Raw genomic sequence first — 27,480 nt, 5'->3', positions numbered from 1 at the left:
CTGGCCTTGAACTCTGAGTTCAGCAGCCACACAGGAGACAGGAGGGAAGATAACAAGGTGACTAGAAGGGCACAGGAAGGTTGAACTGAACAGGGAAGAGATCAGAAGTACAGCCAGAATCCTACTTGTCTTTTTTCCATTCTCCTTTATTCCATAAACACCTAGTTACAAGTTGCACAAATCAAAAAATAAAGGCAGAAAAGAGTGTAGGGAAGATTTTTGTGACTGTGTGGGTGGGAGCGGGGAGGGAGGAAGAGTTGGGTACCAGTCGCTCCCTGTGTGGCCCTGGACAGGGCTATGGCCTCTGCGGCAGGGGCTCTGAGGGAGAGGTGGGCAAAGACCCAGGGGAGCTGAGGGCTGCAGGAGGCCCCTAAACCCAGAGCTCACCCCGAAAGACCCTGCAGTGCTTGGCAGGGGCAGAACGGTGAAGGTGAGGAGGTTCAACGACAGAGCAGCAAAATGAGAAGACGGAGTCATGGTGGTGAGGTGATTAAGGAAGGAAAAAGTAGGTAAAGGGGGCAGTGAAAGTTTCTCCCTGAGACCCCCAGGGAGAGGGGGGGCCAGCTTGCCTGTTAATTTAATATTAAATTGGGGGTGGGAGTTGGAGGGGAACAGTTACTTCGGGGATGATTTCTCAGCCTCTCAGCCTGTACCTGGAGGGGGAAGAAGATTGAACACAAGTCAGGAGGAGGAAATCACATGAAGGGCTTTTAATGCCCGCTTCGGCGAGAGCAGTCTTCTCGCTCGTGCCAGCCCAACCCCGCCGCACCCCACGCCGCCCCACACGTCCCCTCCAATACTCACGAGAGGCCGAGGGCCCGGGGCCCTCACCAGTCGTAGCGGCGGGACTGTCGGGAAGGGGAGTCCTCAGGTCCCTGTATGGCCAGGCGGGGAGGCCCCTCAGCCCTTCGTCCTCCACCCCCTGACACCTCATGCCGTCGAAATTCCAGGGGACGCTGCTGCCGGAATCGGGATGTCTCCCTCCGCCACTCATCATCAAATGCTGCGGCCTCACCTAAGAGGAGCGAGATACAGCGTGCGGACAGCCTGGCTTCTGAGGCAGAAGCAAGTGAGCCACAGCCTTTTAGGACCAAGAGTGGGGACGGAGGCTGAAAGTGTGGGGGGGACGTGTGCGGGGAGGGCGGCAGCTTCACTTAGCTCTTCTGGCTGCAACATGGTCCCGGGAAGCCACTGGCAGGCCTAAGGCATGACTACTGAAGGAAGAAATCCGGAGTGGGATAACATTTAGTTAAGGCTCGTAGTCCCACACACAGTAGGTACTTCATAAATATTTGCTGATTTGAGAAAAATGAAATAAAGGGAGGGGAAGTAAAATAACTGACCCAGATGCAGAAGGGTAGAATACTACCAATATTTGTATTGGTATATTTGACTTCAGTGACAAAGTTTGCCCTTCCTTGGTAAGTACATACTGCCAGCATCTGACCCAGCCCCTAATCAGACAAGACGACTCCAAGTGAGGAAGGAGTAAGGGGCTCATCCATAACTTTACCCAAGAAATATCTTTGGGCTGGGGAGAGAAAGCTGGTATCTCCTAGCTCTCGGGAACTGGCCTAGGGACTGCTGGCGAAGCAGCAAGAAGGAAGACTCACTCTCATCTAGGTTGATATAGTCCTGCCGCTCCTCCTGGTCCCCTGTGCGGTGATTTCGGGAGCGCTGGAGGATGTGAGCCCTGTCCCGAATGTGATGCCCGATGGACATCTGCTCTAGTCCACTGTCTGAGTCTCGAACAGTCCTCCGTGTCTCTCGGATCTGGGATGAGGCAAAACATGGCACTCTTAGCTGCCCTTTCTAAAGCCCTGGCTACAACATCCCAGGATAAATGTACCACCCACATCCCAATCCTGAAAAAAAGAAGCCAGGGTTTTTGTGGGTAGCACTCAATCCTCCCTTTTCTGGGACAGGAGAGTAGGAGAGTCCCCAACTCACCCCGCCTGGTGCTGAACGCATCTCTGATGTCTCTTGGTAGACCTTAGGGGCACCATCACCCGTATTGGAGTAGGAAATGACAGTGGAGGATGAAAAGGTCTGGCAATTGCCTCCAGCTGTCATGTGTTCCTGAGCAGGAAAGGGTAGGATAGCACTGAATGGAGAATCCCTCTGAAAAAGGGATTTCACCCTTCAGCTGCCTGTCCTTGCCCATATCTTTCTCACAAAATGTAAGGACTCATTGTTATCCCCCAAATTCCTCTACACTGGGGCCCGCCCATGGCTCACTCGGGAGAGTGTGGTGCTGATGGCATCAAGGCCGCAGGTTCAGATCCCATATAGGGACGGCCTGTTAGCTCACTGGGTGAGCATGGTGCTGACAACACCAAGTCAAGAAGGGTTAAGATTCCCTTACCAGTCATCTTTAAAAATAAATAAATAAATAAATAAATAAATTCCTCTACATTAGCAATAAACAAAAAGCTTAAGAGATAGAGCATTAATTACATATTTAATAAGAGTGCTGCTGCTACTTCACTTTCAGGCATGAGAGCAGATACAGGATCCCAGTCCTCTCCGGGTTCAATTACTTTATGCAGCTTGAACCCTTCACTACACACTCTTCCCTGTCTCAGAGGATTCAAGGTGCTGCCAACCACCATTGAGAACAAGGCCAGGGAAGGGTATGGGGCAGGAGTCTCACCATGTTCCCAATCATGTCATTCATCATCCCAAACATGTCCATGAAGCCACCTGACTGGAGGAAAGGGACAGAAAACGGGGGGGAAAAAAGTCAGTGCTCAGATCTTGTTTAGGTACCCACTAGCCACATGACTACACATTCCCTTTCTCTTCTTCCTTCTCATCTAGCAACTGGTCTTTCTCATGCTCCATTAACATGACCAGAACACTCATGTTTCTCCTCCTGTAAACTGCCAACCTTCTCCCCAGTCTCTATAGCTCCTCTGGTCCAATTTTCCTTCTCCTGACTGCCATATTTCCCCCTATCTTTAGGAAGTAAGCCAAAGTTAATGGATTTTAACCTCTAAAGAGGTAGGGCCTAGAACTGTTAAAATCTACTAAAAACCATCTCTGGGTGACCCTTCAACTGCACCTCCCTCCTCAAAAGGACAAACTTTGCTAGACAGTTACATCTTTCTAATGAGTACATATTCTTAGGAGTACAGAAGTCAATAACCTCTTTAACTCAAAAGACTCATAGCACCCAACAGGCTCAGAGCTCTGTGAACACTATAAAGAAAAGATTCTGGGGTTACCCATGAGGCTATTCCAAAAAGGAACATCTGGAAGTAACATCTAAGGTTATAGAGTGCATCTAAGATGGAAAGACACAGGGAGAGATAAGGACTCACCATTCCCAGCATCCCAAAGGGGGAGACGGCCCCAGCCTACAAGAACACATGAGGAACAGAAATTAGAGACCACATCCTATCTCGTTACAATCCCAAACCAGGCCCATGACCTCATTTTTTTTTCCCATCCTCCTCTCAAAAGGATTCACAAAGCCCTTTTCCCAGACCCATTCCCCCAGTCCTACAAGATCATTTCACTTGCTAAGTTGGCTGCAGTGCAAGAGAAATAAAGTGCTTTACTAACCACCCACTAACTTTTCTTTGGGTCTCAGGTTTATTTCAGCACCATTACCTGCATCCTGCGGCTGGCAGGCCTGGTCCCTGGCATGTTGCCATCTGTGATGCTGAGGAAGGGGCTATATCCAAAGCCACCTGACAACATACGGCTCATATGCTGACGGTGAATAGCAAAGGGGTCCCTGTGGAGTGAGCAGATAGTACAGGTGCATGAAGAAGGGCCGAGCCATCAACACCCCCCCCCCCCCACCACATGAAAACAGTCATTGGGAACAGTAGCACAGATGCCTGCTTCCCTTTAAGTCAGAGCTGGAGCTGAGTATCCAGCCATTCCCAGCAACGGGAGCCCAGCTGTCTGTCTGAACTGCTCAGAGACCTGAAGTGGAGTGGGATGAGGACTCTAGAGCAGGGGGAGGGAGCACTCACATCAAGAACATGGGATCCTCGGGCTCCACGTCTCTCATGAAGCGGAACATCCTGATCTCAGCTCCAGGGGGCTCCACACTGTAAAGATGTGGAGGCTCAGACACTTGGAGGCGGCCGCTCAGTGGAGGGACTCTCAGAGCACTGTCCTTTCCAAATACTGTAACTGACCCCCAAACTCCAGGGAGACCCTTCTCCACGTGCTCCACACAGCCCTCTAGGGAGGTGTGGGAGAGCTCTTCAAACCCCTCTCTCAACTAGGGCAATGGAAAATTTTTCCAAGCCTGTCAGTTTTTTGCCTCCCCCACTCAGAGCCACCCTCTTCCCAACCCCTAGCCAGGAGCACACTCCTCCCTCCTCCCCCGACGCCACTGTTCTGGATGAGAATCCCAAGGGCCGGCCCTCCACCCCATTAATGACCCCGCCGACCCCGCCTCTTCTCACGCTCAGCCGCTGTCAGGCCTCCCCCCGGCGGACCTCGCCATCCCACCGCGCCTGTCCGCGGCGCCCCCAGCACCTTCCTTTCCGCCGGGCGAACGGGAGAGGTAGGCCTGACCCTCTCCCCTCCCCGCATCCCAGGCTCCCCGACCCTGCAGCCCCGCGGGCACGCTTCCGCCCCGGCCCAGGCTGCCCGCTCTGCTCGAGCCTCACCGGTCCCCGATCCGGGCTCAGGGGCCCATCCGGCCGGTTTCGCTTCCCAGTGCGCTGCAGGATCAGGACCGCGGCCCGGCACACGGGGATTGGTCCGGGCTTGAGCGCCTCGTTCTCCCGCGCCGCCTCCTCCCACAGCTGCCACCTCTGTACCCCGCCTCGGCCCAGGGAGCCCGAACCTCGGCCAGGCCCGGGCGGAAGTGACGTCACGACAGACCCGCCCACCCGGGGCCGGGCCGCGGGAGCCCCGCCCGCTGGCGTGGGTGGGGAGGGGGCTAGCACCGCGTCCTGGGGCGGTGGGGCGGTGGGAACGGTCCCTGGGGCCAGGTGGGGTGCTCTGCGGTCGAGGGGAGGGAAAGCCTCCTTAGTAATCTGGATTTGGGTTCTGTGGACAGAAAGAGGCTCCCTGTAAGGGTGGATGTAGGAGGAGAGAAATCCATTCCTCCGGAGGGACCGGGCTGGGGGTGACGAGGGGGAGGGCGGTGCAGCACGTTCTCCCAGGGGAAAGAGGAGGACGAGGGACAGACACCCATGGGGGAGGGGCGGATCCCTGGGGGGAGCTTTAAACAGATTTTCTACTGGGGAAGCCGTTCAGCCGGAGGAGGAAGGGCAGCATTTCTGCGGAGGAGGCGCTTGGCCTGTCCCCTCCGGGAGGAGGAGGAGCGTCTTGGCAGGGCGGGGTCCTCGAAGTGACGCTGGGGAGGAGGTGACAACTCTCCAGCCCAGGTCTAGTTCAGGCTTCGACAAGTCGGAATGGGGCGAAGAGAATCCAGGTTGGGCGGACTGGCCGCCAGATGGCGCCCCGCGGCCAGGCTGGAACTACAGCCCCTTGGGAACTGGTGTTGGCGAGGCTCCTGGACCCCTCAGTTACCAGTCTGTGAAGGGTCGGACTGGGGAAAAGCTCAGAATCTTTGAGTTTAGTGCTCATTTCCCCTTTCTTTTCACTAGCCTTTGTGCCATCAAAAGCTCCCAGTCCTGGCATTGATCTTTCTTGCCTCTAGTCAGGTAGGTAGGTCAAGGGTCTAAAGTTTGGGAGAAGAAAGGGGTGGAGAGCTCAGTTAACCAGGATCACCAGGGGTGGAGCTAAAAACAGAGCTCAGGAGAACTGACTCCAAGGCCAGAGACTGATACTTTGACATACTAAATGTCTTGCATAAAATGTGGCTCTGCTGGAGAGAAGGGCCCTCCCCCTTGGGATCAGGGGATTTGGACTGTCTAGTATGGACTTTAAACTAGAGTCATCCAAGCTCCAGATCTCCCTGGTTCTTTACTCTGGCTGTTAGCCATATTAGTGCTGTGTGGAGCCTGACCCCATGAGAAAGACTTGTTCCTAATAACTCCCTTGGGGTGAGGGAGGAAAGGATCCCTGGTGATTCAGGAAAAGGTGCGGGGAGCAGGGCTTCTTACGTTTCTTTGGATTTGATCATTATTAAAGACGGGGGAACAGAGACAGATAATTAAGATATAAGTGGGCAGACTGGCAAATTCCAAGTAAAACAGAGACAGAATACAAGATAATTTGTTTTTCATTGGTATTTCTGGGGAAGAAACTTAGTAAAATCTTTTATTTTCCAGAAGCTCTGGATATCCCACCATGCAACTGCCCCTTTTCCTCTTGGCCCAAGAGAAAGTAGTTTGACATGTGATCAAGAGTTACCCCTTGGGCCAGCCCGTGGCTCACTCGGGAGAGCATGGTGCTGATAACACCAAGTCAACGGTTAAGATTCCCTTACTGGTCATCTTTTAAAAAAAAAAAAAAAAAAGTTACCCCTTTAGGGTTCCGTAGTCCAGAACTTACCCCAAATTTTCTTTGTACTCTCCTCCTTCCAAAGCAAGTTTGACAAAAGCAAAGTTGGACAATATGTCCAACCAGTCAAAGATGTTTGGTGAGGCCTTGCACTGTCCTAGGTGCACCGTACTAAGCATAGATACAAAAGTATCCGACAATGTCCCTGCCAATTTAAGGCATAGTCTCTTCTAGCCTCCTTTTTTCTTTTTCGATTACTTGGTATCTTCTACCTACTGCCTTTAGGTACATAGAGCCCTTTCTCTTCTTCCTTCCAAAAGTTAAGAATCTGGTATCAGTCATTTTTACCTTTTCTTGATTTTAAATAAATGTATTACCGGCCGACCCCGTGGCGCACTCGGGAGAGTGCAGCACTGGGAGCGCAGGAGTGCTCCCACCCCGGGTTCGGATCCTATATAGGGATGGCTGGTTCGCTCACTGGCTGAGTGCGAGGACACACAAAAAATTAATTAATTAATTAATTAATTAAATTTATGACGTAGGAATATTTTCACATTACAACTTAGCTTCTAATTATGAGACAAAGCTCAAAATCTGGGTTTTGTCCCAGGTTAAAAAAAATTATTGAATAGGTGGGGATAAAGGAGGGGATGCAAGAGGCCATTTTCCGAGTTCCCAGAGACTTACCGTACAGGCAGCTGTCTACTCCAGGAACAGAAGGGATACAATTTTACAAGTAACCAGAGTTTGTGTCTTTCTTCTCCCTCCTTCTCTTTTTCCTTCTTTATCCTTCCTTTTCCTCCATGCCTTTCTCTCTCTCTCTCCTTCCTTCTCTCCCTCTCTCCCTCCCTCCTTTCTTCTCCTTTCTTTCCTCTTTCCAATGAATTTGTGATGAATAGGAATTCCTCAGTCACTGGAGTGTCCCACAGATGATAGATGTGGGAGGGAAGTGGGCCCTGCCAGGAGTGAGGCTTAACGAAAGGAGGATAAGGATTATTGGGAAGGAAGAGAAAGCAAGCGGTTCCTACATTCACTGCTCTATCTGATGGAGCCAAAGTCAGGAAGTCCTTGAGAGGGTAGAGCTGGGCCAGAAAAGAGGCCTTCTTTAGATGTGAGGTCATGCATCCGGAACAATCCCAGGGCAGTTGGATATTTGAACAGAGTGAGGGTGGAGCAATGATGTTGTGGGAGTTAGGGGAGTCGGGACTTCTTGTCTGAGCCAAAGTGAGTGGGTGTGACTGAGTGTGTGTGTGTATGTGCACATGTGTTGGGGGAGGTAGAGAAACCCTAAAAATTAGCACTAAGCTGCCCCCAGGTCCAGAGAGTGGACACCACCACCTCAGAGTGATATTGAAAAGTAGCTCAGGAGCATTTTTAAAAAGTTTTTAAAAAGTCAGCTTTTCAGTTTGATTTTTATATCCACATTTGTCTAACAAATATTTATTGAATGCCTACTATGTGTCAGGTACTGTTCATGGCTCTGGAGATAGAGTAATAATATAGAGAAAAATAAAGCAAGGTAGAAGGGGGATAGAGAGACAGGCAGGCAGCTGGGAGGTGGTGGTTGCTTTTTTATATAGGTGACTAGAGAAAGCCTCACTGATAAAGTGACATTTAAGCAGGGACCTGAATAAGGTGAGGGAAATAGCCGGGGTGAGAGCATTCTGGGCAGAGGAGATAGCAAGTGTAAGGCCCTGACACAGAAGTATGCTTACTGTCTTCAAGGAACAACAAGAAAGCCAATATGCCTGAAAGAGCAGTAGTGAGAGACAATGCCACAGAAGAGGAAGGAAGCCAGATCATGTGGGACTTTGTAAGCCCTTGTAAAACCTATCAAAGGATAGCTCTGGCTGCTGTATGGAGAATAGACTTCGGGGAGGTGGGGCAGCAAGGCAACAGCAGAAACAGAAAGACCTACTAGCATGCAGTTGCTATAATCCAGATGGGGCATGATGGTGGCTCAGGGCAGGTTGGAAGCAGTGGAGGCAATGAGAAGTGGTCAGAGTCTAGATATATTTTGAAGATGAAACTAACAAAATTTGCTGATAGACAAAGATGCAGTATAGAGAGAAGAGTCAAGGAAGACTCCAAGGTTTTTGGTTTGAGCAACTGAATGAGAAATAAATGACCATTCTGCTTGCCACACTGTACTGAGTACATACAAATACTGTTTTGAGAATATATTAAAATTGTGACTGGCTGGAAAATCCTGACCGTGTGGCTGCACAGGATAACTGACCTGAACAGCCTTACCACCTAAGGCAGGAGGAGATGTGGACAGCAGGAATAAGTGAATTCCACACCCAGTTTGACCATAAGATATTAGATGATAGGCCATCTTGGGTAGATATGCTAACACTAGTGGTTGGCATTAGCATTGGAGTTTGAAGCTGTCCTTTAATCATTTCAAGAAGACATCCTGGATGAGGCGGGATGTCTTGTGATTAACATGGGCATTAAGGATTGAAGTTTGTGCTAACCGTGTGGTAGTTCAGGTCAGTACACATTTATTGAGCTCCTACTATGTGCCAAGCATAGAGCTAGGTGCTGGGGCTAAAAAGACGCCTAAGAGGGTTCACAGCCTACTGAGGGTGGCCAAACTGTAATCAATTATAATCCTGTGATGCAGGCTGCAATAGAAAGATGGATATTAAGGGCCAGCCCATGGCTCACTTGGGAGAGTGCGGTGCTGAGACCACCAAGGCCTCGGGTTCGGATACTATATATGGATGGCCAGTTGGCTTACTTGGGTGAGCATGGTGCTGACAACACCAAGCCAAGGGTTAAGATCCCCTCACTGGTCATCTTTTTAAAAAAAAAAAAAAAAAAAAAGGAAAGAAAGATGGATATTAAAAGGGCAAAAGTGGTTTAGAAGAGGGAGGGAGTAACTCAGGGGGAGGGGTGGGAAAGCCAGGGACAGCATTCCAGGCAGAAGGTGCAGTCAGTGCAAAGGCAAAGAGGGTATGCCTCATTTGGGAGGAACGATGAGTAGTTAAAAAAAAAAAAATCGCTGAAGCAAAACTTTTGAGATCACAGTGGAGAGAGGTGAGGCTGCAGAAGTTAAAAGTGAGCAGACCTTGAAGGGTCCTATTTGATTCTGGGATTTATTTACCCTGTAGGCCTGGGGAAGCAATCAGGTTTTAAGTAGGGAAATTACAAGTCTGTTTGCATTTCAGGAAACATTTTTGAGCTACAAAATGGCAGGTATGGAGATAGGTGCTGAGGATAGAAAAATTCTTGGATTATGATTGAAAACCCAAAGGAGCTTAAGCTTGAAGTCAATGAATGATGTTGACCCTTTGAGCAGAGGCAGGGCAGGGGTGGAGAGAAGAGGAGGCACTAAAGGAATATGAAGGATTGAGGAAGGGGAAAAAAAGGTGGAGTCTAGGATGACCCCTTGGCACAAATGAATGGGTGGAGGACAGTACTGTCAACTGAAATAGGAAACACAAGGGAATGTCAATCAGAACATGTTAGGTTGGAAGAGCTGTGGAGCATCCAGGGAGAGACGAACAGAAAGGAATTAGAGTCATGACTCTGGAGCTCAGGAGAGAAGCCAGGGCTAGAGACGGATGCTAGAGTCATCAGTGTTGGAGGTATGTGTGGGCAGTGCGACTTAAAACCATAAAAGTGCGTGATGGAATAGCTTAGGGTCTCCTCCTGGTTATTAAGTATTCCCTCAGTTTTTTACCTTTTGGGCAAAATAAGTCTTGAGGTGTCATTCCTGGTCCCGTTTTCCCTAATTTTTCATTTTTCACTTTACTGATCCTCAGAATCAGCCACACAGTCTGTTTAATCTGTATAAATGTGAAAACCCTCAATAAACACACACCTATGGTAAAGTACATGATGACAGTGGCCCAGATGACCTTAAACACAGCAGCCAGAGTTGCTGTCTGACTTTCTACTTACAGAGCACTGGGGATGAAGGTGGGAAAGAAGGTGGGAAAAAAAAGCTGTTTAGGGCCAAGGTCTAAAGTGGTGCTGTCCAATGTGGTAGCAAATTTAATTAAAATTAAATCAAATTAAATATTCAGTCCCTTACTTGCACAAGTCACATTTTCAAGTGTTCCATAACCACAAGTGGCTAGTGCTTACTGTATTGGGAAGTGTGGATAAAGAGCAATTCTGTCATCACAGAAAGGTTTATTGGACAGAGGTGGAAAGCACTTATAAATGTTGTCTTCCTTCTGGACTCTTTTGAAGGCCCGTGAAGGCTTTTGGAAGAGTGCACGAGTGCACGTGGGGGAGAAATTGAAAGGAGGACAGGGGAGGGTTGGGCAATAGCAACCTCTTCTAGGTGTAAAAGCAAAAGAGGTCATAAAGAAGGGCACAGAGAATAAGAAAAGCCATTCAAAAAATCTGAAGGAGAGGTACAATGGTGAAACCAATTCTTTTTGCTGGGGAGAAAGTTCCTGGAGAAGTAGGAGAGCCATAAAAATTCTGGTTGTGATATTCAAACCATAGAAGATAGACAGTGACCACCAGGACATGAGTAGTTAGTGAGAAGACCACAAGTCAGACAGAGGCAAGCAGGCATCCTGGCAGCATGTTGAATATTTTCCCAGCTGACCTAAAGAAAGAAGGTTGGGAGGGCTCTGAGATTAAGAGTCAAAAATAGTGTCTCCGGGATAGGAAATTTATTGAGCTCTTCCTCCTTTGTGCCTAGCATTGTGCTAAGTACTACTGTGTCTCAGGAGGAGACATCTATAAGGGTGGAAGAGCAAGGAGGACTGTTTGATGATGGGAGTGATGGATAAGGATTTGCAAAGTGAGCAGAAATAAGGGAGTCATTCCAGAAAAGGAGTACCCGGGAGATGAGACAGTGTGCTGTGTGGTATGACTGGTGGAAAGAGAGTCCTGGCTACACTTCCCTCACCACGTTGTACTTTGACTGACTTAGCTCTCTCCGTGGATTCCTTGCGGGCAGGGACCATGCCTTTTACATTCAGCTTTGTGTCTCCATCACACAGGACAGTGTCTAACACCTAGCAGGAGCACAATAAAAGTTGGTTGAAGTGCAAGAGTTCAAGCTTGATGTGGAGAGCAAAAAGAAAACTTAAATGTTTTTAGTTTAAATCAACTTAAATGTGAGTAGAATATGATGATGATAGACTGCCTAGACTGACTAGTAGCATTCGTGACGTTTATGTCTTAGTGTTGTTGTGAAGATGTCTTATTTACTTAACAGTGCTGGGGGGAACTACTCAAAATAAACATGATCAAAGTTAGGCTAGTTTAGTTCACTCTGTAGGAGTCCATCTCTTCTCAACTCTTCACTGACTTGAGTTTTGAAAAGACTTAAAAAAAAAAAAAAAAGGAAAGGAAAAATGGGGGATAGAAAATGAAGTCACAAGGGCTAACTTGTTAGCTCCGTTGGTTAGAGTGCAGCCTTATAATACCAAGGCCGTGGGTTCGGATCCCCATACTGGTCAGCCACCAAAAAAAAGAAAATGAGGCCACTGAGAGTGGAATGGGGATAAAAAAGTAAAAAGAAGAGTGGAGATGGCCCAGCTCTCAATGATAACTAAGCATTCCTTAGCACTTAGCCTATTGCATAAATAGCAAACTGAAAAAATCCCGGAAGCTGGAGAGGGGCGTAGAATTCACTAAGAATGACACGGAAATAACTGAAGCGAGGTACATTTCTAGGGTGGCAGGCCAGGAGTCACAGTTTGCAGGGGGCTTAGGCCTCCCTTGTTCTCACCTGGTCTCCTATTCCCCACCTTCAGAAAATGTGTAAGAAGTGCGGGCTTCCCCATTCAACTAGTGGGAGAACTTCTCAATTGTACTGTGGAGTACTAGAATTCTAGGAATAGGTAAGCCTCCACAAAGCTTCAGAAATAGTTGCACACAAAGGTGCCACTGGCTCCAGACTCCCGGAGACTCACCCCAAGGTAGGGGTCAGGGGAGGGGTAGGCTTTCAGCGCCCCACGCATTCTGAATTCATCCCAAATCTCACTTCCACCTTTTCTCTTAGGAAGCTAACGCTTCAGGAGGCGGGTCTTGTTGTCCACCTAGATAGGGAGGGCTAAGGGATGCTTCCCCCGTTCAGGAAGGGAATTAGATCCAGGTCTCCAGCTTCCTAGATCTTTTCCCTGGAAACCCTGCGGACCCTTATTGTCCAAACTCTTAGATTCTCAAGGCACTCCCTTGGGCCTTGGGGCAGGATTCCCATTCTCTGCCTCTCCATCTCCCTGGAATTTTCCACTGCAGCTGCCTCCGCTCCCAGACACCCCTCCCTGGGCAAAATTCCCGGCTCCCTCCGCCTCCCCTTTCCTAAGCACACCTCATTCCCACCCCCGGCCCGGAGGCCCAGCCCACAGTCCGGCCCACACCCCACGCTAACCCTGGTGGTGCCAGTTAGAGAAATGGGAGGCCAGGCCCTTACAGAAGGGCGAGAGGGAGGGTCCCCGTCTCCCTTGAGGGCGGGGAGAAAGGACGGTGGAGGGGCTGATGCCCTGTGGGGCTGGAGTGGCGGGAGTGGCCCTCCTCACATCCCCATATAAGGCAGGGGGAGCAGTTAGGCTCCGGGATTGGCTGATTCAAATGAGCATTCCACCTGGCAACAGGGTTTCTATTGGCCCTCAGGAAAAATAGGAGGAAGGTGGATGGAGGTTGTTGGTGGCGGTGATTGGAGGGGGAGGGGAATGGAGGTGACCGGAGTGGGGGGCGGTTACCAGGGCAACAGGGTAAGAGCCCAGCAGGGTGTCCGAGACAGCAGGCGGGGCTGGGAGGTGGAGAAGAGGGCAGAGGAAAGGAGGGCGGGAGGGAGAGGAGAGACTGACGGGGCGGGAGCGAGACTGGGAGACTGGGGGGGCTGGAAGAGGTGGGAGAGGGAGGTAAGTGAAGCGAGAGAGGACAGAGCCGGGGACCGCGAGAGGGCTGCAAACACCAGCCCGTGAGTGAGTCAGAGAAACAGATCGAGAGGGAGACACGGAAAGATCTCAGGGAAAGATGGACAGAGTACGGCCAGGAAGAAGCCGGGTGGGGACCCAGGATTTTTGAGGAGACCAAGATCGAGAAACTGAGAGAAGAGTCAGAAAGGACTGGAAGGTGTGTGCACCAACGGACCAAAAGATGCTGTATTTGAGCGCGCAGATACCAAGTGAGAATGATGATCAGCCAACATTTTTTTAATTAAGAAAAAAATGATTTTAAAAAAAGATGAAGCATAATGATAATGACAATGACAGACAAATACGGAATTAGACGAACACCGAGGACATCTTTTTCCAAACCCCAGCCTATCGCCCCTTCCCCCTCTCTGACCTTTATCTTATTTTCGAGGGAGCTGGCCTGTATAGGGATCCGAACCACCGACCTTGGTGTTGCAAGGCCGTGCTCTACCCAACTGAGCTAATCGGCCAGTTCCTGCTTCCCCGCCTTTAATACATACCCCATCCCCTGTCCCCTCTCGAAATCCCAAGCTTCTCAAACTGGCCCAGAGATACTGAGATTGAGGGCAAGGAGCGGAGGATGTGTGGAATAGGGCGGGGTTGGAACGCCAGACCTGGACCCCTATTGTAGTTGCAAAGGAGGCAAATATTCTACAGAAAGGCTGGGGAAGATGGCAGCAGAGGAAAGAGAAAAGCAAAGAGAGGGAAAATGTAAGAACTGAGGACATGAAAAGGAGTTGGGGGAAATCGGCTAAGGATACAGGGCCAGGTGACTGCTTCAGATAAGATCAGAACAGTGTGGTCCGGGAGACAGAGGGAAAGAGACCAGAGGTGGAAGGTCAGGGTGACGTGCAGAAGAGGTGATAGAGGAATGAGAGATGTGACATACAGATGGTTGGGGGGGACAGGTGAATGAGGAAGGAGCGAGAGAAGTAGCAGGACCAAGCACACAAGAGTGAGGTGAGATGGGCGAATGAGGAAGGTCGGAGATGGGGAGACGCGGAGGAGAGGAGACTGGAGGGCCTTTGACTCTCTCAGACCACAGCAAAGAGCCAGGAAGAAACCCAGCAAGGGTCACAACCACCGGTCTGGGCAGGGGAGAAGGCCGGGCTGCCCCTTTCTGCTCTCTCATCCCCTCTCAAGACACCCCGAGAATAGAGACGAGGATGAGAGGGGAAATCCAGCGTGATGTGGAAGTAGCTTCCCAGTTTCCCAAACACCTGCCCTGCCTTTCCATCTGCTTTCCCCAACCCAGCCCTCGGCACAATCTCAGGGCTTTTGCGGGGGTCAGTAGGATTCTGGCCACTTCTCCAGTCCGCCCCCAAAAGGCAGACTTCACACTTGCAGGCAGTAGGCTGGGATTTGCAGGGGTGCCTCCCCGCAGGAACCCCACCCCGTCGCACCTCCTCGCCCCACTCTCTCCGCGGCCGTCAGTCTCTCCACTTCCCCCTCCTGGTCCGGTCCTGCCTCCCGCCTCCCTCCGCTCTCATCCTCCTATCCCCACCTCTCCAGCCTCCTCTTTCATCCCCCTCCCATCTCTTCCCCTCCCCTCCCCGCTCCCGCCTGCCCCACCCCTGGGAAGCCCCTCCCGTCGGGCAGCGCCGCCTCATAAGCGGGTTCCCTTCCCGGGGGCGGCAGCGGCTGGTCGGCGGTAGCTCTACTGGTGCGGGGGCGAAAGCCCGAGACCGAGCGACCGCGGCCGGAGCGCGCCGGCCACCGCCCCCACCGCCCGCCCTCCGGACGGCCGCAGCCCTGCGGGTCTCCGCTCCAGACCCGCCCCCGCCCCACCCCGCGCGCCTCTGCCGCCTCTTCCAGAGACCCAGCTTGCCGAGCGGCCGCCGCTGCCGCTGTCACCGTCGCCGCCGCCACCGCGCCAGGTTCCGGCCGCGGCCAACCTCCGCCGTCCAGGGCTCCTCCGTCTCGGCCCCTGGACCCCGGCTCCCCGCCAGCCCCGGCCCCGGCCCCGGCACCATGTCGGAGAAGAGCGTGGAGGCAGCGGCCGAGTTGAGCGCCAAGGTAGGGGCGGGGGCGGCGGCAGCGACCCGACCCCCGTGCGGACCCCGGGCTCGGCGCGGTCCGACGGCCCCCCGCGGCTCTCCGCCTGGGTCCCGGCGGACCCCTCCGCCCTGCCCCCGCTCCCCAGCCTGGCGCTGCCTACCCCGCTTCGCGCGGCTCGCGCCAGCGCCCCCTAGCTGCCCTGCGCGCACCGCGCCGCGGCTCCCGGCCTCGCCGCCCCGGTCCGCGCCCGGCCGCCGCCGCCGCCCCCACCCCTGCCCGGCCCAACCTCTCCCGCCTCGAGCCCGGCTTCCCGTCGGAGCTCTCCGCGGCTCACTTCACCGCGCCCCTCCCCGCGCCCGTCTCCCCGTGTCTCCTTCCAGTCTGACCTCACCTTTCCTCCGCTAAGCGGCTTGAGGTCCTCAAGTGTAAACAGGACTCTCTGGGGAGGCTACTCCTCGCGGCCCCTCCCCTCGCGGCCCGACCGCCTCTCGCTTCTCTCCCCGGACGGCTACTGCCTCTGTTTTCTCGTTTCCTCCTTTCTGCCCATCTGCTTCCATTCCCTCTCCTCCGCTGGCTTTCAGCTTTCTTTTCTCTTCGTTGTCCCCTCTCCTCCGCCCCCTACTTAAAGAATCTTGAATTCCTAAAAATCAGAAGGAGGGCGGGAATAGCCTTCGAAAAACCTGAGGCCCGGCACTGCTGGGCCCTGCATCGAGCTGCCCTTGCCCCCATCAGTTCCCTTCCCCGGCCTCATCCCTTTGCCCTTGCCTCTCTTCCAGCCTTACTCTAATTTCCCTAGGGAACCTGCTGAGTGTCGCTTTGGGAAATTAATGCGGCCAGGGCTTGGGAGCTGGGAGCCCGATCTTGTGGGGGGTGGCCGAGGAGCCTCACACAGGTCTCCGGAGGCCTGCGAAGTGAAAAGGGGGAGCCAGTGGGATGAAAGGCAGCGGGAGAAGGGGATACGTGGGAGATCTGACAAGGTGTGCTTGTGTGGCCCTCCGGTGGGCTGTGCGATGGCATGTGACTTCACTGAGTAGGTGTCTTTGTATGCCTGAAATCCAGCGAGCGTGTGGGACTGCCCGTGTCAGTTACATGTGTGCATGTGGAGACGTAGATGTTCTGGAGCCATGTTGTCGCTTTGTGAGTGCAGAGTGGCTCCACTGTGCCCTTGTGCTGTCTTAAGAGTGTGTGCCAGAATGTCCAAACACCGGGCCATGTGTCTCCGGATCGCGTGGGCTCCTCTGTGGCTGTGTGTGTGAATCGGTGTCAGCCTGTGTCAGTGTTTGTGCCTGTGCTGACCAAATGAGGCCAGAGAGCTGCTTAGCACAAGACCTAGGGTCCAGGTCACATACTCTCCTGTGAAAGGGATCATGGAGGGACAGTGACCAGAAGGACAGGGCAGGGAGGAAAGGGTCCAGCCCTTTGGACTTTGGTCTCTGGTATTCTCCCTCCCTCCCTTTATCAGCCCAGATGGGAAACTCAGGCCAGGGCCATGCAAACCTGGTACTGAGACACCCAAAGAGAAGCTGACTAGCCTCTGGCTCTCCTGGCCCAGGATATAGGGAAAAGCCCACCAGAAATGCCATACTGACCTTATAGCAAATAAACGAAGACAGCAAAGGGGGATGAAGAAGAAACCTACAGAGAGAGGGTCAGGTGTTCTGTGCTCCCCTCAAAGGGAGAAGGGAATTGGGTGTCCCCCTCAGGCCAGCCACTCTGCACTAAGCCCCTCTCCTAACCCCTATCCTGTTCCAGAAAAGACACACCCTCCCAGGGTGATGTACTAACCCAGAAAACTTCCGTCCACATGGAGTCAGGTACACAGACTTGCACACCAACACCAGATCAGATCACACAAGGACACCTACAGTGTTGCTCAGTGCCTGCCAGGGGATGGGGTGGGGAGAAGATTGGAATCTGAATTGGAAGTTTTTGTGTGGTGTCCAGAGGGAACTCTCACATGGGCATCTCCCTCTGCCATATCAGAATAGGGCTTCAAGGGTATGCCTGCTGGAATTTTGGGGTGAGGGAGGAAGGTGGCAGTGTGGTGGGAGGGTCCTTGAAACAGGTGCCTCCCCCATCTACATTCCCATCTCTCACCCCAGACACAGACCTTGTTTGTTGCTCTGTCTTCACCTACCATGTCTGGTAGATACTCTTTCCCTTCCATGTTTCTTTCCTCCTACTTTACCTACCTTTCCACTGGGAATGGCTATTTCTACTCTCCCACCACACCAAGGCATACACCGTGGGAGGTAGGCAGGAGAGCACTACTTGAACTGTTTTGGGATGGGGATGGGAAAAAGTGGGAGGGGCGTGCCAGGAATGTGCTGGGATGCTCTCCCTATTCCTGTAGTGTTTGGTCAAGTAGGAGCATGAGGATTAGGGAGACACAGACAGAGAGAAACAAAGGCCTTGGAAGCTGGGAGGGATGCCCAGGAGAGAGAGTACTCAGGAAAAGGCCCCAGAGGTAGACAAAAGGCAGAGCGGCCGGCCGCAGTGCGAGGGGGTGGGGCATAGAGCTGTACGCAGATGGAGGGGATTTGCTTTGCTTAGCTGAACTCTTCAGCCAGTGAGGTTTGGAGGAACTTGATGGGGGTGGGAATCAGTTGCCCTTTCTTCATCACTTTCCCACCCCCCTTGGGTCTTGGGGAAGGAAGTGTCTGGTCTCAGCTTCTTTGCAGCCCTGATGTAAGGACCCCAGGGCCTATGTTCTGTCTCTGAGCTGTGGCCACCTTCTCAATTTCACACTCCTCTAAGGACTGTGCAGAGGGAGAACCAGGGCTGGAGGGGCTTATGGGCTGCAGGCTACTTGTGGCGAGAGAAAGGTGACCTCTTTCTCCTTTGCAGGATCTGAAGGAGAAGAAGGAGAAGGTGGAGGAGAAGGCCAGCCGGAAGGAGCGGAAGAAAGAAGTGGTGGAGGTGCGGAGGGGCCAGGCAGGGGCCGGCCGCACCTGCCCCACCACCTTCCCTCCAGTTATCCCCTTCTTCCTCCAGTTACCTTTTTGAGGAGCTGGATCCTGCCTTTCCCTTGACCCCTCCCATCCCCACCGCTCCACCCTGATGCCCCATCCCCTTGGTGGTGATGGTGAGGGTAGGCACAGCAGCCTGATCCTCTTCCCCTTCCTGGTCCCCACAGGAGGAGGAGAACGGAGCTGAGGAGGAAGAAGAAGAGGCTGCTGAGGATGGAGAGGAGGAGGAGGAAGGGGAAGAAGAAGGTGGGGAGAGGGGCAGGGAGGCTGGGCTGCAAAAACCAGGGCTCAAAGGAGCAGAGTCAGGGTGGGTTTGAAGACCTGAAGCAGGGCTGAGGGCGACCACAGGGGGTCTCTGCCAGAGCTTCCTGCCCTTCCCAATGACACATTTCTGGCTCCTCAGATGAGGAAGAAGACGAAGAGGATGACGAGGGGCCGGCGCTGAAGAGAGCTGCTGAAGAGGAGGTTTGGGCTGGCTGCCGGGCCTGAGGGGCTGTCAGGGAGCCCTTTGCACTTGGACTCAGATCCCTGTGGTGGCACGGGAGGGGGATGGAGCTGGAGCAGGGCCGGGACAGGGGGAGGTCCCCTCTCCCATTTTACAAGTGCTGCAACTTTCCTTCTCCACAGGACGAAGCAGATCCCAAGCGGCAGAAGACAGAAAATGGGGCGTCGGCATGAGCCCCTGCCAGTGGGCTGGGAGTGGGAGGGCCCTCGGGGCTTGGAGGTGGGGTGGGAGCAGACAAGTCCAGCCACCCTGCACCTGGTCCCTGCGCTGGGCCCAGCCCCAGAGCCACACCCCTTCTTTCTCTCCAGCCTTCTCCTTTCTGCCTCTCCAGACACTGCTCCTCCACCCTCACTCTGCCACTGTCCCACCTTCTGACCTGCTCCATCTGAGCTCCCCAGCAGTCCCCAATTGCTCCTCTCTCTTTCCCTCTCTCTTCCTCCTGCCCCCACCAACCCCACCTCCTCTGGTAGCCTCTCCTACCTAACCTCTGCACCCCAGTCCCATGTCCTGCCCATCCCTATCCTGCCTGACCCCTGGATCTCCCTCAGATCCCCACCTCTCAAGACAGCGCCAGGCCGGGGTGGGGCCGGGGTTGGGGCCCGAGCCCCACAGCTGCCCCCCTCCCCTCCCCTTTTTGTATAATTTAATAAAGAAATGGTCGCGCTTCTGTTTTTAACTTGTCTCCTGCTTTCCCGGGGTCCAGTCAGTGCAATGAAAGGGTGGAGACGGAGGAGGGTGGCTGGCCTCACATCCTTTCGGGGCCATTCTCTTCTGTAAAGGCAGCAGCACACTCCTCCCACCCAGGACTCAGGTAGACCAGGTCAGCCCTCCAAGGTGGACCAGGAGCCCAGCTCTTCTTTCAAGAGCTGACTTACGTCCTGTTTTGGATTCTTGGGGATGCTCCTCCCCAACAATACACACACTTCCCTGCTAACGCACACAAGATCTTGACACTGCTGAGCCCAGTGGAAAGCTACCAGCGCTATTGTGCTGAACCAGGCAAATAGAAACAGCCACAGAAGCAGGAAGTCCCGCCCCTGAAGCGAGAGAGGGCTGGTAGGCCTGGGTCTCAACCTCCAAGGATCTGGAGTGACAGCTGTGGGGCATCAGAGATGCCCTCTGCCTGGTGTGGAGGAAGTGAGCTCCTGTTTAAGCAGGGAGAAGTCCAGGGCCTCGTGTGGTTCCCAGGCCTGCTGCGTGTTCTTGTCACACACCCTCCAACTCTCCAGTTGGGTTCCTCAGGCGAGCTGGGGAGCAAGAGTTGACAGTCTCGGGCTTCCTTCCCTAGCCCCCACCTGCCTCAGTTTTTCTTGAGTTTGATCTGTTACGGGATTCTGCATTTCTCCAGCTCCATCTCACCCTTGTTACATCACCGTTGTGTCTCCTTAGTTCAGAACCTCTGGACTGGGGGAAGCTTCTGAGTGCACAGGGCTGTGAGCTGGAAGCGGGAGAGGGGCTCACTCACTGACAACAACATTCTTCCCAGGAGACTAGAAGTCACCCATAATGCCACTAGGGACAGGTCCACACACACAGCTTTTGTCTTCACACTCCCTTACTGACTTTGGCAAATTATCTTATATTTGAGCCTCAGTTTCCTCCTCCGTACAACGGAGGAAAATATTAGATTTCATGAGTTACTGTCTGTAGAGTGTCCAGTACAGTGCCTAGCTCATCGTGAAGACAACACAACGTAGCTGTTCTCCAGCCCCCACAACACACTTAGCCTGCCTTTCCCAGACCTACCGCCTTTGAGAGTGCGGTGAAGCTTCCTGTCCACCGTGTTCCCAGAAGACATGGCAGGGATGGGTGAGGAGACGGGTCTACAGGGGTGATGAAGTTCGGGGAGGTTAAGGGAACTAGGAAGGAGATGAATACCAAGGAAAGAGCTTGCCACGAACAAAGTGTCAATGCTGGGACTGAGGAGAGAGCTTAAGCATGGGCAAGTGGAGCGTTCCGGGCAGAAACGGTCTGCAGAGAAGGGCAGAAGGTCCCTGGGGAAGGGAACAGCCTGGAGGGTGGGGGAGGGGTGGGGAGGGGGCGGTGGGGAGACCCAGGGCGGAGGAAGTAAACAAGGGGAGCCGCCGCCACAGGGCTGGAGGGTGATGCTGCTGGGAATCAGCCCCCTCAGACTTTCCACTGCGAAGCGAAACTGTGAGCCCTGGGGTGTGGGGGGCGGGCAACGCGGAGGGGAAGTGGGGAAGGTGGAGGGAAGGCAGGAGGACAGGGGCGAGGGCCCTGGAGCAGCAGAACGGCATCCCAGCTCCCGACAGCCACCTGCCTCCGCTCTGCCTGCCACTGCCCTGCCCCTTCCCTGGGACCCCCCACCCCTGCCTCAGCCTCTGGCTGCCTCATCCGGCCGGCTTTCTTCTGAATCCCAGCCTCCGACCACTGGTCCCTCTCCACTCTCTCTCCAGACCTCCCTCCCAGGCCCTCTTCCTCTAGATTCCCTTCCTCCACCTCCCTCTTTGCAGAACTCCTCTCTGGTCCCCCAGCTCCTCCCCACCCCTCTACTGACATCCTCCCTTTGGAGGGCTCAGCGGGGCCCAGGCCACGGTGGAGATGTGGGAGGCTCAGTTCGTGGGCTTGCTGCTTCTGCAACTGCTGTGTGTGGCTCCAGGTAAGGTGCGATGGTGGGAGGGTTGACCTCCAGGCCCGCAGGAAGGGGCCAGCAGGGATCCCGGTACGGCCTCAAAGATCCAGAGTCCTTAGCTCTGCCGCGGAGCCTTCCGAAGCCTTCCTGGGGCGGTCTTTCCATCCTGGAAGCTTCTGTTTGGCCACCCCCTTGGCAGGAAAGGGGCAGAAACCCAAGCTCTTCCTCCACCCTGTTTCTCCTTGGGACACACTGAGGCTCCTTCTCTACTCCTAAGTCTCTTGACTCATGGTCCCCTCCCCCGGCCTCTCCTTCGCTCCCGCAGTGGAAGCTCCAGGGCCCGACGCAGACGTCCCAGTCGTGTGGGCGCAGGAGGGGGCTCCTGCCCAGCTCCCCTGCAGCCCCACAATCCCGCTCCAGGATCTCAGCCTTTTGCGAAGAGGAGGGGTCACTTGGCAGCATCAGCCGGACAGGTACATACCCCAACTTTGGCAACAGAACCCCCCAATCAGGCACTAGTGGCATCAGACTCACAACCCAACACCAAGCCCGCCCTCTGTCCCCTCCCGGAGCTGTCAGTCCCCCCGAAGCCAGAATGCCTCACGGCCCCTCCGTCCCTTGCTCCGCACACTGCTCCTCACACCTGCCCGCACGGCCCCTGCAGTAGCGGGTGGTGCCGGCCCCGTGGGAGCGGACGGGGTGGCGGCCGCTGGTGGCCAAGAGTGCTCTTGGGGTGGCTTCCTCGTGCTCAAAGGGTGGTGGGGCCGCGTCCTCTCCAGCCGTCTTACCCCTTGGATTTCTCGACTCCACCCTTTCTCCCTCCCAGCGACCCGGCCCTCGGCCTCCGCCCGGTGGCGCCCTCCGCCCGCCGCTACACGGTGCTGAGCGTGGCTCCCGGAGGCCTGCGCAGCGGGCGGCTGCCCCTGCAGCCCCGCGTGCAGCTGGAGGAGCGCGGCCTCCAGCGCGGGGACTTCTCGCTGTGGCTGCGCCCGGCTCGGCGCACCGACGCCGGCGAGTACCGCGCCTCGGTGCGCCTCGGGGACCGCGCCCTCGCCTGCCGCCTCCGTCTGCGCGTGGGCCAGGCCTCCAGTAGGTGGGGGCGGGACGAGGGGAGAGGGCTGGGAGGAGGCCCCCATACCCCCTGCCCCCTGAACAGGAAGGGCTGGGGCACAGGGCGCCCCAGGCCCTGCCCGAGAGCCCCCGAGGGATAGAGGAAGGGGCCGGGGAGTCGGACTGCGGAGTGCAAGGGCCCGCAGAGGGCACGCGCGTGGGGGGAGGGCCGTGTGGAGAGATGCATCACCCTCGGGCTCCCTTTCCCCCACCCACAGCGGGAGGCACGGCTTCTGGGGGGACGGGGGACGAGTGTGGGGCTGGAGTGATTCATTTCTGTAGCTCAGGGGTGGGCTTCGTGGGGATCCTCTTGCAAGGCCTGGTGAATGGGAAAGGTGGACGATGCCAAGTAAACTCGAGCCAGGAGACAGGGCCAAGCAGATTTGGGGGGATTTACTTTAAGCATCTCCAGGTGCCAGGCACTGAGCTTGGGGGGGGGGGCGGTTGGAGAAGAGAAATCTGAAGCAAGGACCCTGTTTCCGGGAGCTTCCGACGACATTGTTGGTCTGCTGTGTTGGGAAAGTATTTCCAGTGGAGCTGATCAAGCCTTCTTTCTCCTTGCACAGTGACTGCCAGCCCTTCAGGGTCTCCCAGGACCTCCGACTGGGTCATTTTGAATTGCTCCTTCAGCCGGCCTGACCGCCCAACCTCTGTGCACTGGTTCCGGGGCCAGGGCCAAGTCCCTGTCCAGGAGTCCCCCCATCACCACTTGGCTGAAAACTTCCTCTTCCTGCCCCAAGTCAGCCCCTCAGACTCTGGGCCCTGGGGCTGTGTCCTTGCCTACAGAGATGGCTTCAGTGTCTCCATCATGTACCACCTCACTGTTCTGGGTAACTCCCCCAGTCTGCGATCACACTTGACCACAACCCCTTCCTGCCCTGCCCCCCACCCACCCTGAACCAGGTCCCCAAACCAGGTTCTTGCAGCTATTGTTGCCTGTGATTACTCTGGGTCTCTCTGTCACCTGTCCAACCCCCTTCTCCTGGCAGCCTTTCCACTGCCTTCTCCCCTTCTGACTTTCCCTTGGCCATCCAGCCTCACTTGCCAGCCTTTGGTCTCCTGCAGGCCCAGCCTACTTTCTGGGTTTCTGAGCATCCTCACTTCATCCACCTCGTGAGCAGGACCACCTCCTTCACTCTGCTGCCTCCCTCCCTACAGTGCCAGCACTCCTCCGCCGCAGCCCCCCGCAGCTTTGACTTTGAGTTCCCTTTTCTCCCCAGGTCTGGAGCCCCCAACCCCACTGACAGTGTACACTGGAGCAGGTTCCAGGGTGGAGCTGCCCTGTCGCCTGCCTCCTGGTGTAGGGACCCAGTCTTCCCTCACTGCCAAGTGGACCCCTCCTGGGGGAAGCCCTGACCTCCTGGTGTCCGGAGACAATGGCAACTTTACCCTTCGACTAGAGGCTGTAAGCCAGGCCCAAGCTGGGACCTACACCTGCCGCATCCATCTGCAGGGGCAACAGCTCAGTGCCACTGTCACTTTGGCAGTCATCACAGGTCAGCCCCAGGAGGAAAAGGAGTAGCTCGCATCCCAGGGGAGCAAGGACAGGGAGAGCTGGCTGGGCATTCAGCCCAGGATGCTAGGCCACTGAGCACAAATTCCAGAGGCTGCCTATTATGGCCTACTCTTTTTTCACCCCCATTATAAAGAAGCCAAACTGAAAATCTCCGCTTGAGTCACAAGAGAAACATTCCACTGTCTAAGGGACTCCCCTGCTCTGAATTGGTGGGAGGGTGTGAGAAGTTAGAAGGAGAGGTGGCAAAAGTTTGAATGGTTCAAAAGAGGTGGAATGTATTTCTAGAATCCTTGTCCACTTTGGGGATAGGGCTTGGGTTAAAGTTGCAGGAAGTGGCCTGGGTTTGGGAGGAGTTAATAAATCAGTCCCTTGGTCAGCAAATATTTACTGAGCAAGGGTTTTCCAAGACAGTATAAAGCAAACACAGAAAGAAACAAACAAAAAAAGCTCAGAATGTTTATTGATTGATAATAACCATCAGCCATGACAGATCAGCTATGGCTATGGTCCTCACCTGTGGCCAATAAAAGCAGCCTCACATAGTAGGTGCTTAATAAGGTATATTGGTTGAATGAATACATGAGTAAGCTAATAAATAATACATCTCCTGAGGGCCAAGCCTGAATTTCCACCTGCTTTCTGCATATCTCTGCCACCCAGCCTCACCCTAACCCCATCTTTTCCTCACACTAGTCCTCTGACTGAGGCAGCCTGTCAGTAACTCCACTGGTGCCCCACTCACCTTAAAACCTGGCCTCCTGCTTCCCCCACATCCAGTCGGTCACGCAAGCCCACCAATTCTTTCTGTCCAATGTCTTCTTGAGGGCCAGCTTTTGTGTACAACTCAATGGGAGAGACATTGTTACCCCTATTTTATAGAGAAAGAACTTTCTCAAAGTCGCAAAGCTGGGAAGTGCCAGACTCAGGGTCTGTGTCAGCAGATCTTCACTCTCCCATATGCCGTGCTCAGTCAGATCCAGGCCCTCTGCCACTTGTCTCCTCTGAGCTACCTTGTCTCCACTACACAACTTTGAGAATGCTCTGTCTCTAGATCAATGGGTCAGGTCACTGTTCTCTAAACATCCAGAAGGGGATAAAGTTCATTCAGGGCACTACAGGCAGGGGTCACTGATGTGAGCCAAGTCATGGAGGAGGGAACATTGCAAGGTATATTGGGGGCCAGCTCACCTAACTGATAGTGAGGGTCCTGAGCACTTGAATAGAAAGTAATATAAAGAAATCTGAAATAGTATTTCTCATGTGGTCCTTCAGGGCTAGTTTGAACAATGTCCTGAAGGCAATAGGGAGACTGGAAAGTTTTTGAGCAGGGAAGGTTCTGAGCAGAGCGTTGTCTTAATGAGATTAATTTGGCTATAACCCCTGATCTCCTCCCCGCAACCTCACTCAATCAGAACCCAGGTGAGAACGGGGTGATTGAGATTTAGGATCAAACCTGCAGCATTAAGTAAGGAGGTTGGGACCCTAAAAGATCTCTTCCCTCTAATTTTTTCAGTGACTCCCAAATCCTTTGGGTTACCCGGCTCCCTGGGGAAGCTGCTTTGTGAGGTGACTCCAGCATCTGGACAAGAGCGCTTTGTGTGGAGCGTCCTGGACAACCGGTCCTGGAAGAGTTCCCCAGGACCCTGGCTGGAGATGCAAGAGGCCGGGCTCCCTTCCCAACCCTGGCAATGCCAGCTGTACCAGGGAGAGAGGCTTCTTGGAGCAGCGGTGTACTCTACAGAGCTGTCTAGCCGAGGTCTGAGGCCCCAAAATGCCATGGCCCCAACTCCAGAGTGATCGTCATGACCCCCCTTCCAGACCACCTCCTCCTGCCCCCCATCCCAGCTCTTTTCTTTCCAGTCACGGGCTTGACCCCGAACTCTTGTCTAGGCCTGACCCACTTCTGCCACTAATTGGCTGAATGACCCTGGTCAAGTACCTTATGGTCTCTGGACCTCACTGCATCTGTCAAGTATGAGGGAGTGGCAAATGTCCTTCTCAGCCAGCCCTGACCCTATGGCTAATCCTGTACTTTCTCCACAGGTGCCCAACGCTCTGGGAGAGCCCCAGGTACCCTCAGAGCAGGCCATCTCCCTGTCATTCTCATCCTTGCTGTAGTCTCACTGCTCCTTTTGGTGACTGGAGCCTTTGGCGTTCACCTTTGGAGAAGACGGGTGAGCTCGGGACGGTCCCACCCACGGGCTTCCGTCTCCTCTACCCTCAGAGTGCTGGTTCCCTTTCCTCAGGGCGGATGATCAAAGTAGACCCTGAACTCGCCTGCAGAGCCCGCCTTTTCATAATCCTCTGCACTTTAGGGGTCCCCCATGCCTGGGGAGGCCAGAAGAGGCTAAGAGAAGGCCTGGGACCAGATGGGGAGGGCAGGGGGGCTGGGAAAAACTGGAAGGGACTCAGACTCCTTCCTACTCTTCCCTTTCATCCTTCCCCTCCCTCCCTCCGTCTCTCTCTCCGTCTCTTCTTACAGTGGCGACCAAGAAGATTTTCTGCCTTAGAGCATGGAATTCACCCTCCTCAGGCTCAGAGCAAGCTAGAGGAGCTGGAGCAAGAATCGGAGCTGGACCCAGAGCTGGAGGAGCCTGAGCCAGAGCAGGAGCCGGAACTGGGGCCGGAGGAGCCGGAGCAAGAGCAGCTCTGAGCTGGTCGCCGCAGATCTCCGTGGCTCAGTCCAAATAAACTCCCTGTCAGCAGCAAGCCTGAGTCTGGCTCTTTCTTACCCAGTGAAGGCTCCTGTCTCTCCCCAGCCTCTGGGGGCTCCCTTCTCCCACCCCAGCCTCATAACCTACTTTCCCCAACCAATCCCCTCATCTTCCCCTTTCTCTTTCGGTTTCTTCCTTGGTCTCTCTTGCTCTCTCTTTCTCTCCTGGGTCATCATTTTTCTGAAGCTCCAAAAAGCCTTACCTCTACAGCCCTCTTCTCCAAACTTCCATCCACATTGTGCTGGCTGCCCTGGTTTCCTTTACGTTTCTGTCCCTCTGGCGCACCCCACCCCACACTCAGCTGCGCTTCAGCACTTGCCCTTGGCCCGTGGGCTGCAGCACGCGTGTTTGTGCGCACGTGCACACATGCACACGTGCACACACACAGAGGAGCACTGCCGTGTCAAGTCCCCCAGGAGATTGGGTCTCGCAACCTTTCTGGGCAGCTGGCTGAGGTTCCTACTTCTGTCCCACCCCCCACGTTCCTCAGCCCTTGGCGGCTTTTCTGGTCTCAGGCATGAGAACACACTGCCACCCAGTGGTCACTGCTAGTCACAACCCACCAGAGGTCACCGGTCCAGCTGCTGGAGGCCCGAGGTTTAACATTGCAGGGACAGGGCAGAGCACAGATCGCCGCCCCTGCAGGCACTGCATTTGTACTGTGAGTGCTCTATGTGCAGCAAACAAGTGTGCAGCCAGCAGCTGTCACGCGTCCTATGCACCCTTCAGGAGAGAGAATGAAAAATGCACGCCTCAGGAGATACAGCCCTGGACACCCTCCTCCTGCCCCCCACA

The 27,480-nt window shown here is 54.3% G+C and overlaps 3 protein-coding genes across 4 annotated transcripts; 2 read left to right on the top strand and 1 right to left on the bottom strand.

Moving 5' to 3' along the window:
• Window positions 1-134: 134 nt before the first annotated feature.
• Window positions 135-4,819, bottom strand: MLF2 (myeloid leukemia factor 2). Its single transcript, XM_063106614.1, has 9 exons — window positions 4,635-4,819; window positions 3,987-4,064; window positions 3,616-3,742; window positions 3,324-3,359; window positions 2,654-2,707; window positions 1,951-2,079; window positions 1,614-1,773; window positions 805-1,015; window positions 135-653 (listed from the first exon to the last, which is right to left on the bottom strand). Exons 2-8 carry the CDS (start codon window positions 4,034-4,036, stop codon window positions 828-830), a joined length of 744 nt encoding a protein of 247 aa, XP_062962684.1. The 5' UTR covers window positions 4,037-4,064; window positions 4,635-4,819; the 3' UTR covers window positions 135-653; window positions 805-827.
• An 8,212-nt stretch (window positions 4,820-13,031) lies between these two features.
• On the top strand, window positions 13,032-19,428 carry PTMS (parathymosin). The gene is made up of 6 exons (XM_063113985.1): window positions 13,032-13,073; window positions 14,715-15,296; window positions 18,126-18,197; window positions 18,415-18,493; window positions 18,651-18,712; window positions 18,875-19,428. Exons 1-6 carry the CDS (start codon window positions 13,032-13,034, stop codon window positions 18,923-18,925), a joined length of 888 nt encoding a protein of 295 aa, XP_062970055.1. The 3' UTR covers window positions 18,926-19,428.
• Window positions 19,429-21,314: 1,886 nt separating this feature from the next.
• Window positions 21,315-26,624, top strand: LAG3 (lymphocyte activating 3). 2 transcript variants are annotated; one of them, XM_063080061.1, is made up of 8 exons: window positions 21,315-21,372; window positions 21,671-21,815; window positions 22,145-22,434; window positions 23,022-23,285; window positions 23,676-23,951; window positions 25,485-25,727; window positions 26,015-26,145; window positions 26,454-26,624. In XM_063080061.1, exons 1-8 carry the CDS (start codon window positions 21,315-21,317, stop codon window positions 26,622-26,624), a joined length of 1,578 nt encoding a protein of 525 aa, XP_062936131.1. The 2 variants fall into 2 exon arrangements, with proteins under 2 accessions (XP_062936131.1, XP_062936134.1); XM_063080064.1 differs by lacking the exon at window positions 25,485-25,727.
• The last annotated feature ends 856 nt before the right edge of the window (window positions 26,625-27,480 follow it).

This window comes from Cynocephalus volans, chromosome 1 (assembly GCF_027409185.1).
Source record: "Cynocephalus volans isolate mCynVol1 chromosome 1, mCynVol1.pri, whole genome shotgun sequence".
Lineage (NCBI taxonomy): Eukaryota > Metazoa > Chordata > Mammalia > Dermoptera > Cynocephalidae > Cynocephalus > Cynocephalus volans.
Note: the sequence above shows the minus strand (reverse complement) of the source record. Positions and strands in the feature narration are given on the sequence as shown.

Coding starts and splice junctions, on each gene's coding strand:
- MLF2 (XM_063106614.1), bottom strand. CDS start 4,036: ATGTTCCGCTTCATGAGAGACGTGGAGCCCGAGGATCCCATGTTCTTG. Junction 1,774..1,950: donor TGCGTTCAGCACCAGGCGGG/GTGAGTTGGGGA, acceptor GCCTCATCCCAG/ATCCGAGAGACACGGAGGAC. Junction 1,016..1,613: donor CTATATCAACCTAGATGAGA/GTGAGTCTTCCT, acceptor CGCTCCTCTTAG/GTGAGGCCGCAGCATTTGAT.
- PTMS (XM_063113985.1), top strand. CDS start 13,032: ATGGAGGTGACCGGAGTGGGGGGCGGTTACCAGGGCAACAGG. Junction 13,074..14,714: donor GCGGTTACCAGGGCAACAGG/GTAAGAGCCCAG, acceptor CGCGGCCGTCAG/TCTCTCCACTTCCCCCTCCT. Junction 15,297..18,125: donor CGGCCGAGTTGAGCGCCAAG/GTAGGGGCGGGG, acceptor TCTCCTTTGCAG/GATCTGAAGGAGAAGAAGGA.
- LAG3 (XM_063080061.1), top strand. CDS start 21,315: ATGTGGGAGGCTCAGTTCGTGGGCTTGCTGCTTCTGCAACTGCTGTGT. Junction 23,286..23,675: donor GTACCACCTCACTGTTCTGG/GTAACTCCCCCA, acceptor TTTTCTCCCCAG/GTCTGGAGCCCCCAACCCCA. Junction 23,952..25,484: donor CACTTTGGCAGTCATCACAG/GTCAGCCCCAGG, acceptor TAATTTTTTCAG/TGACTCCCAAATCCTTTGGG.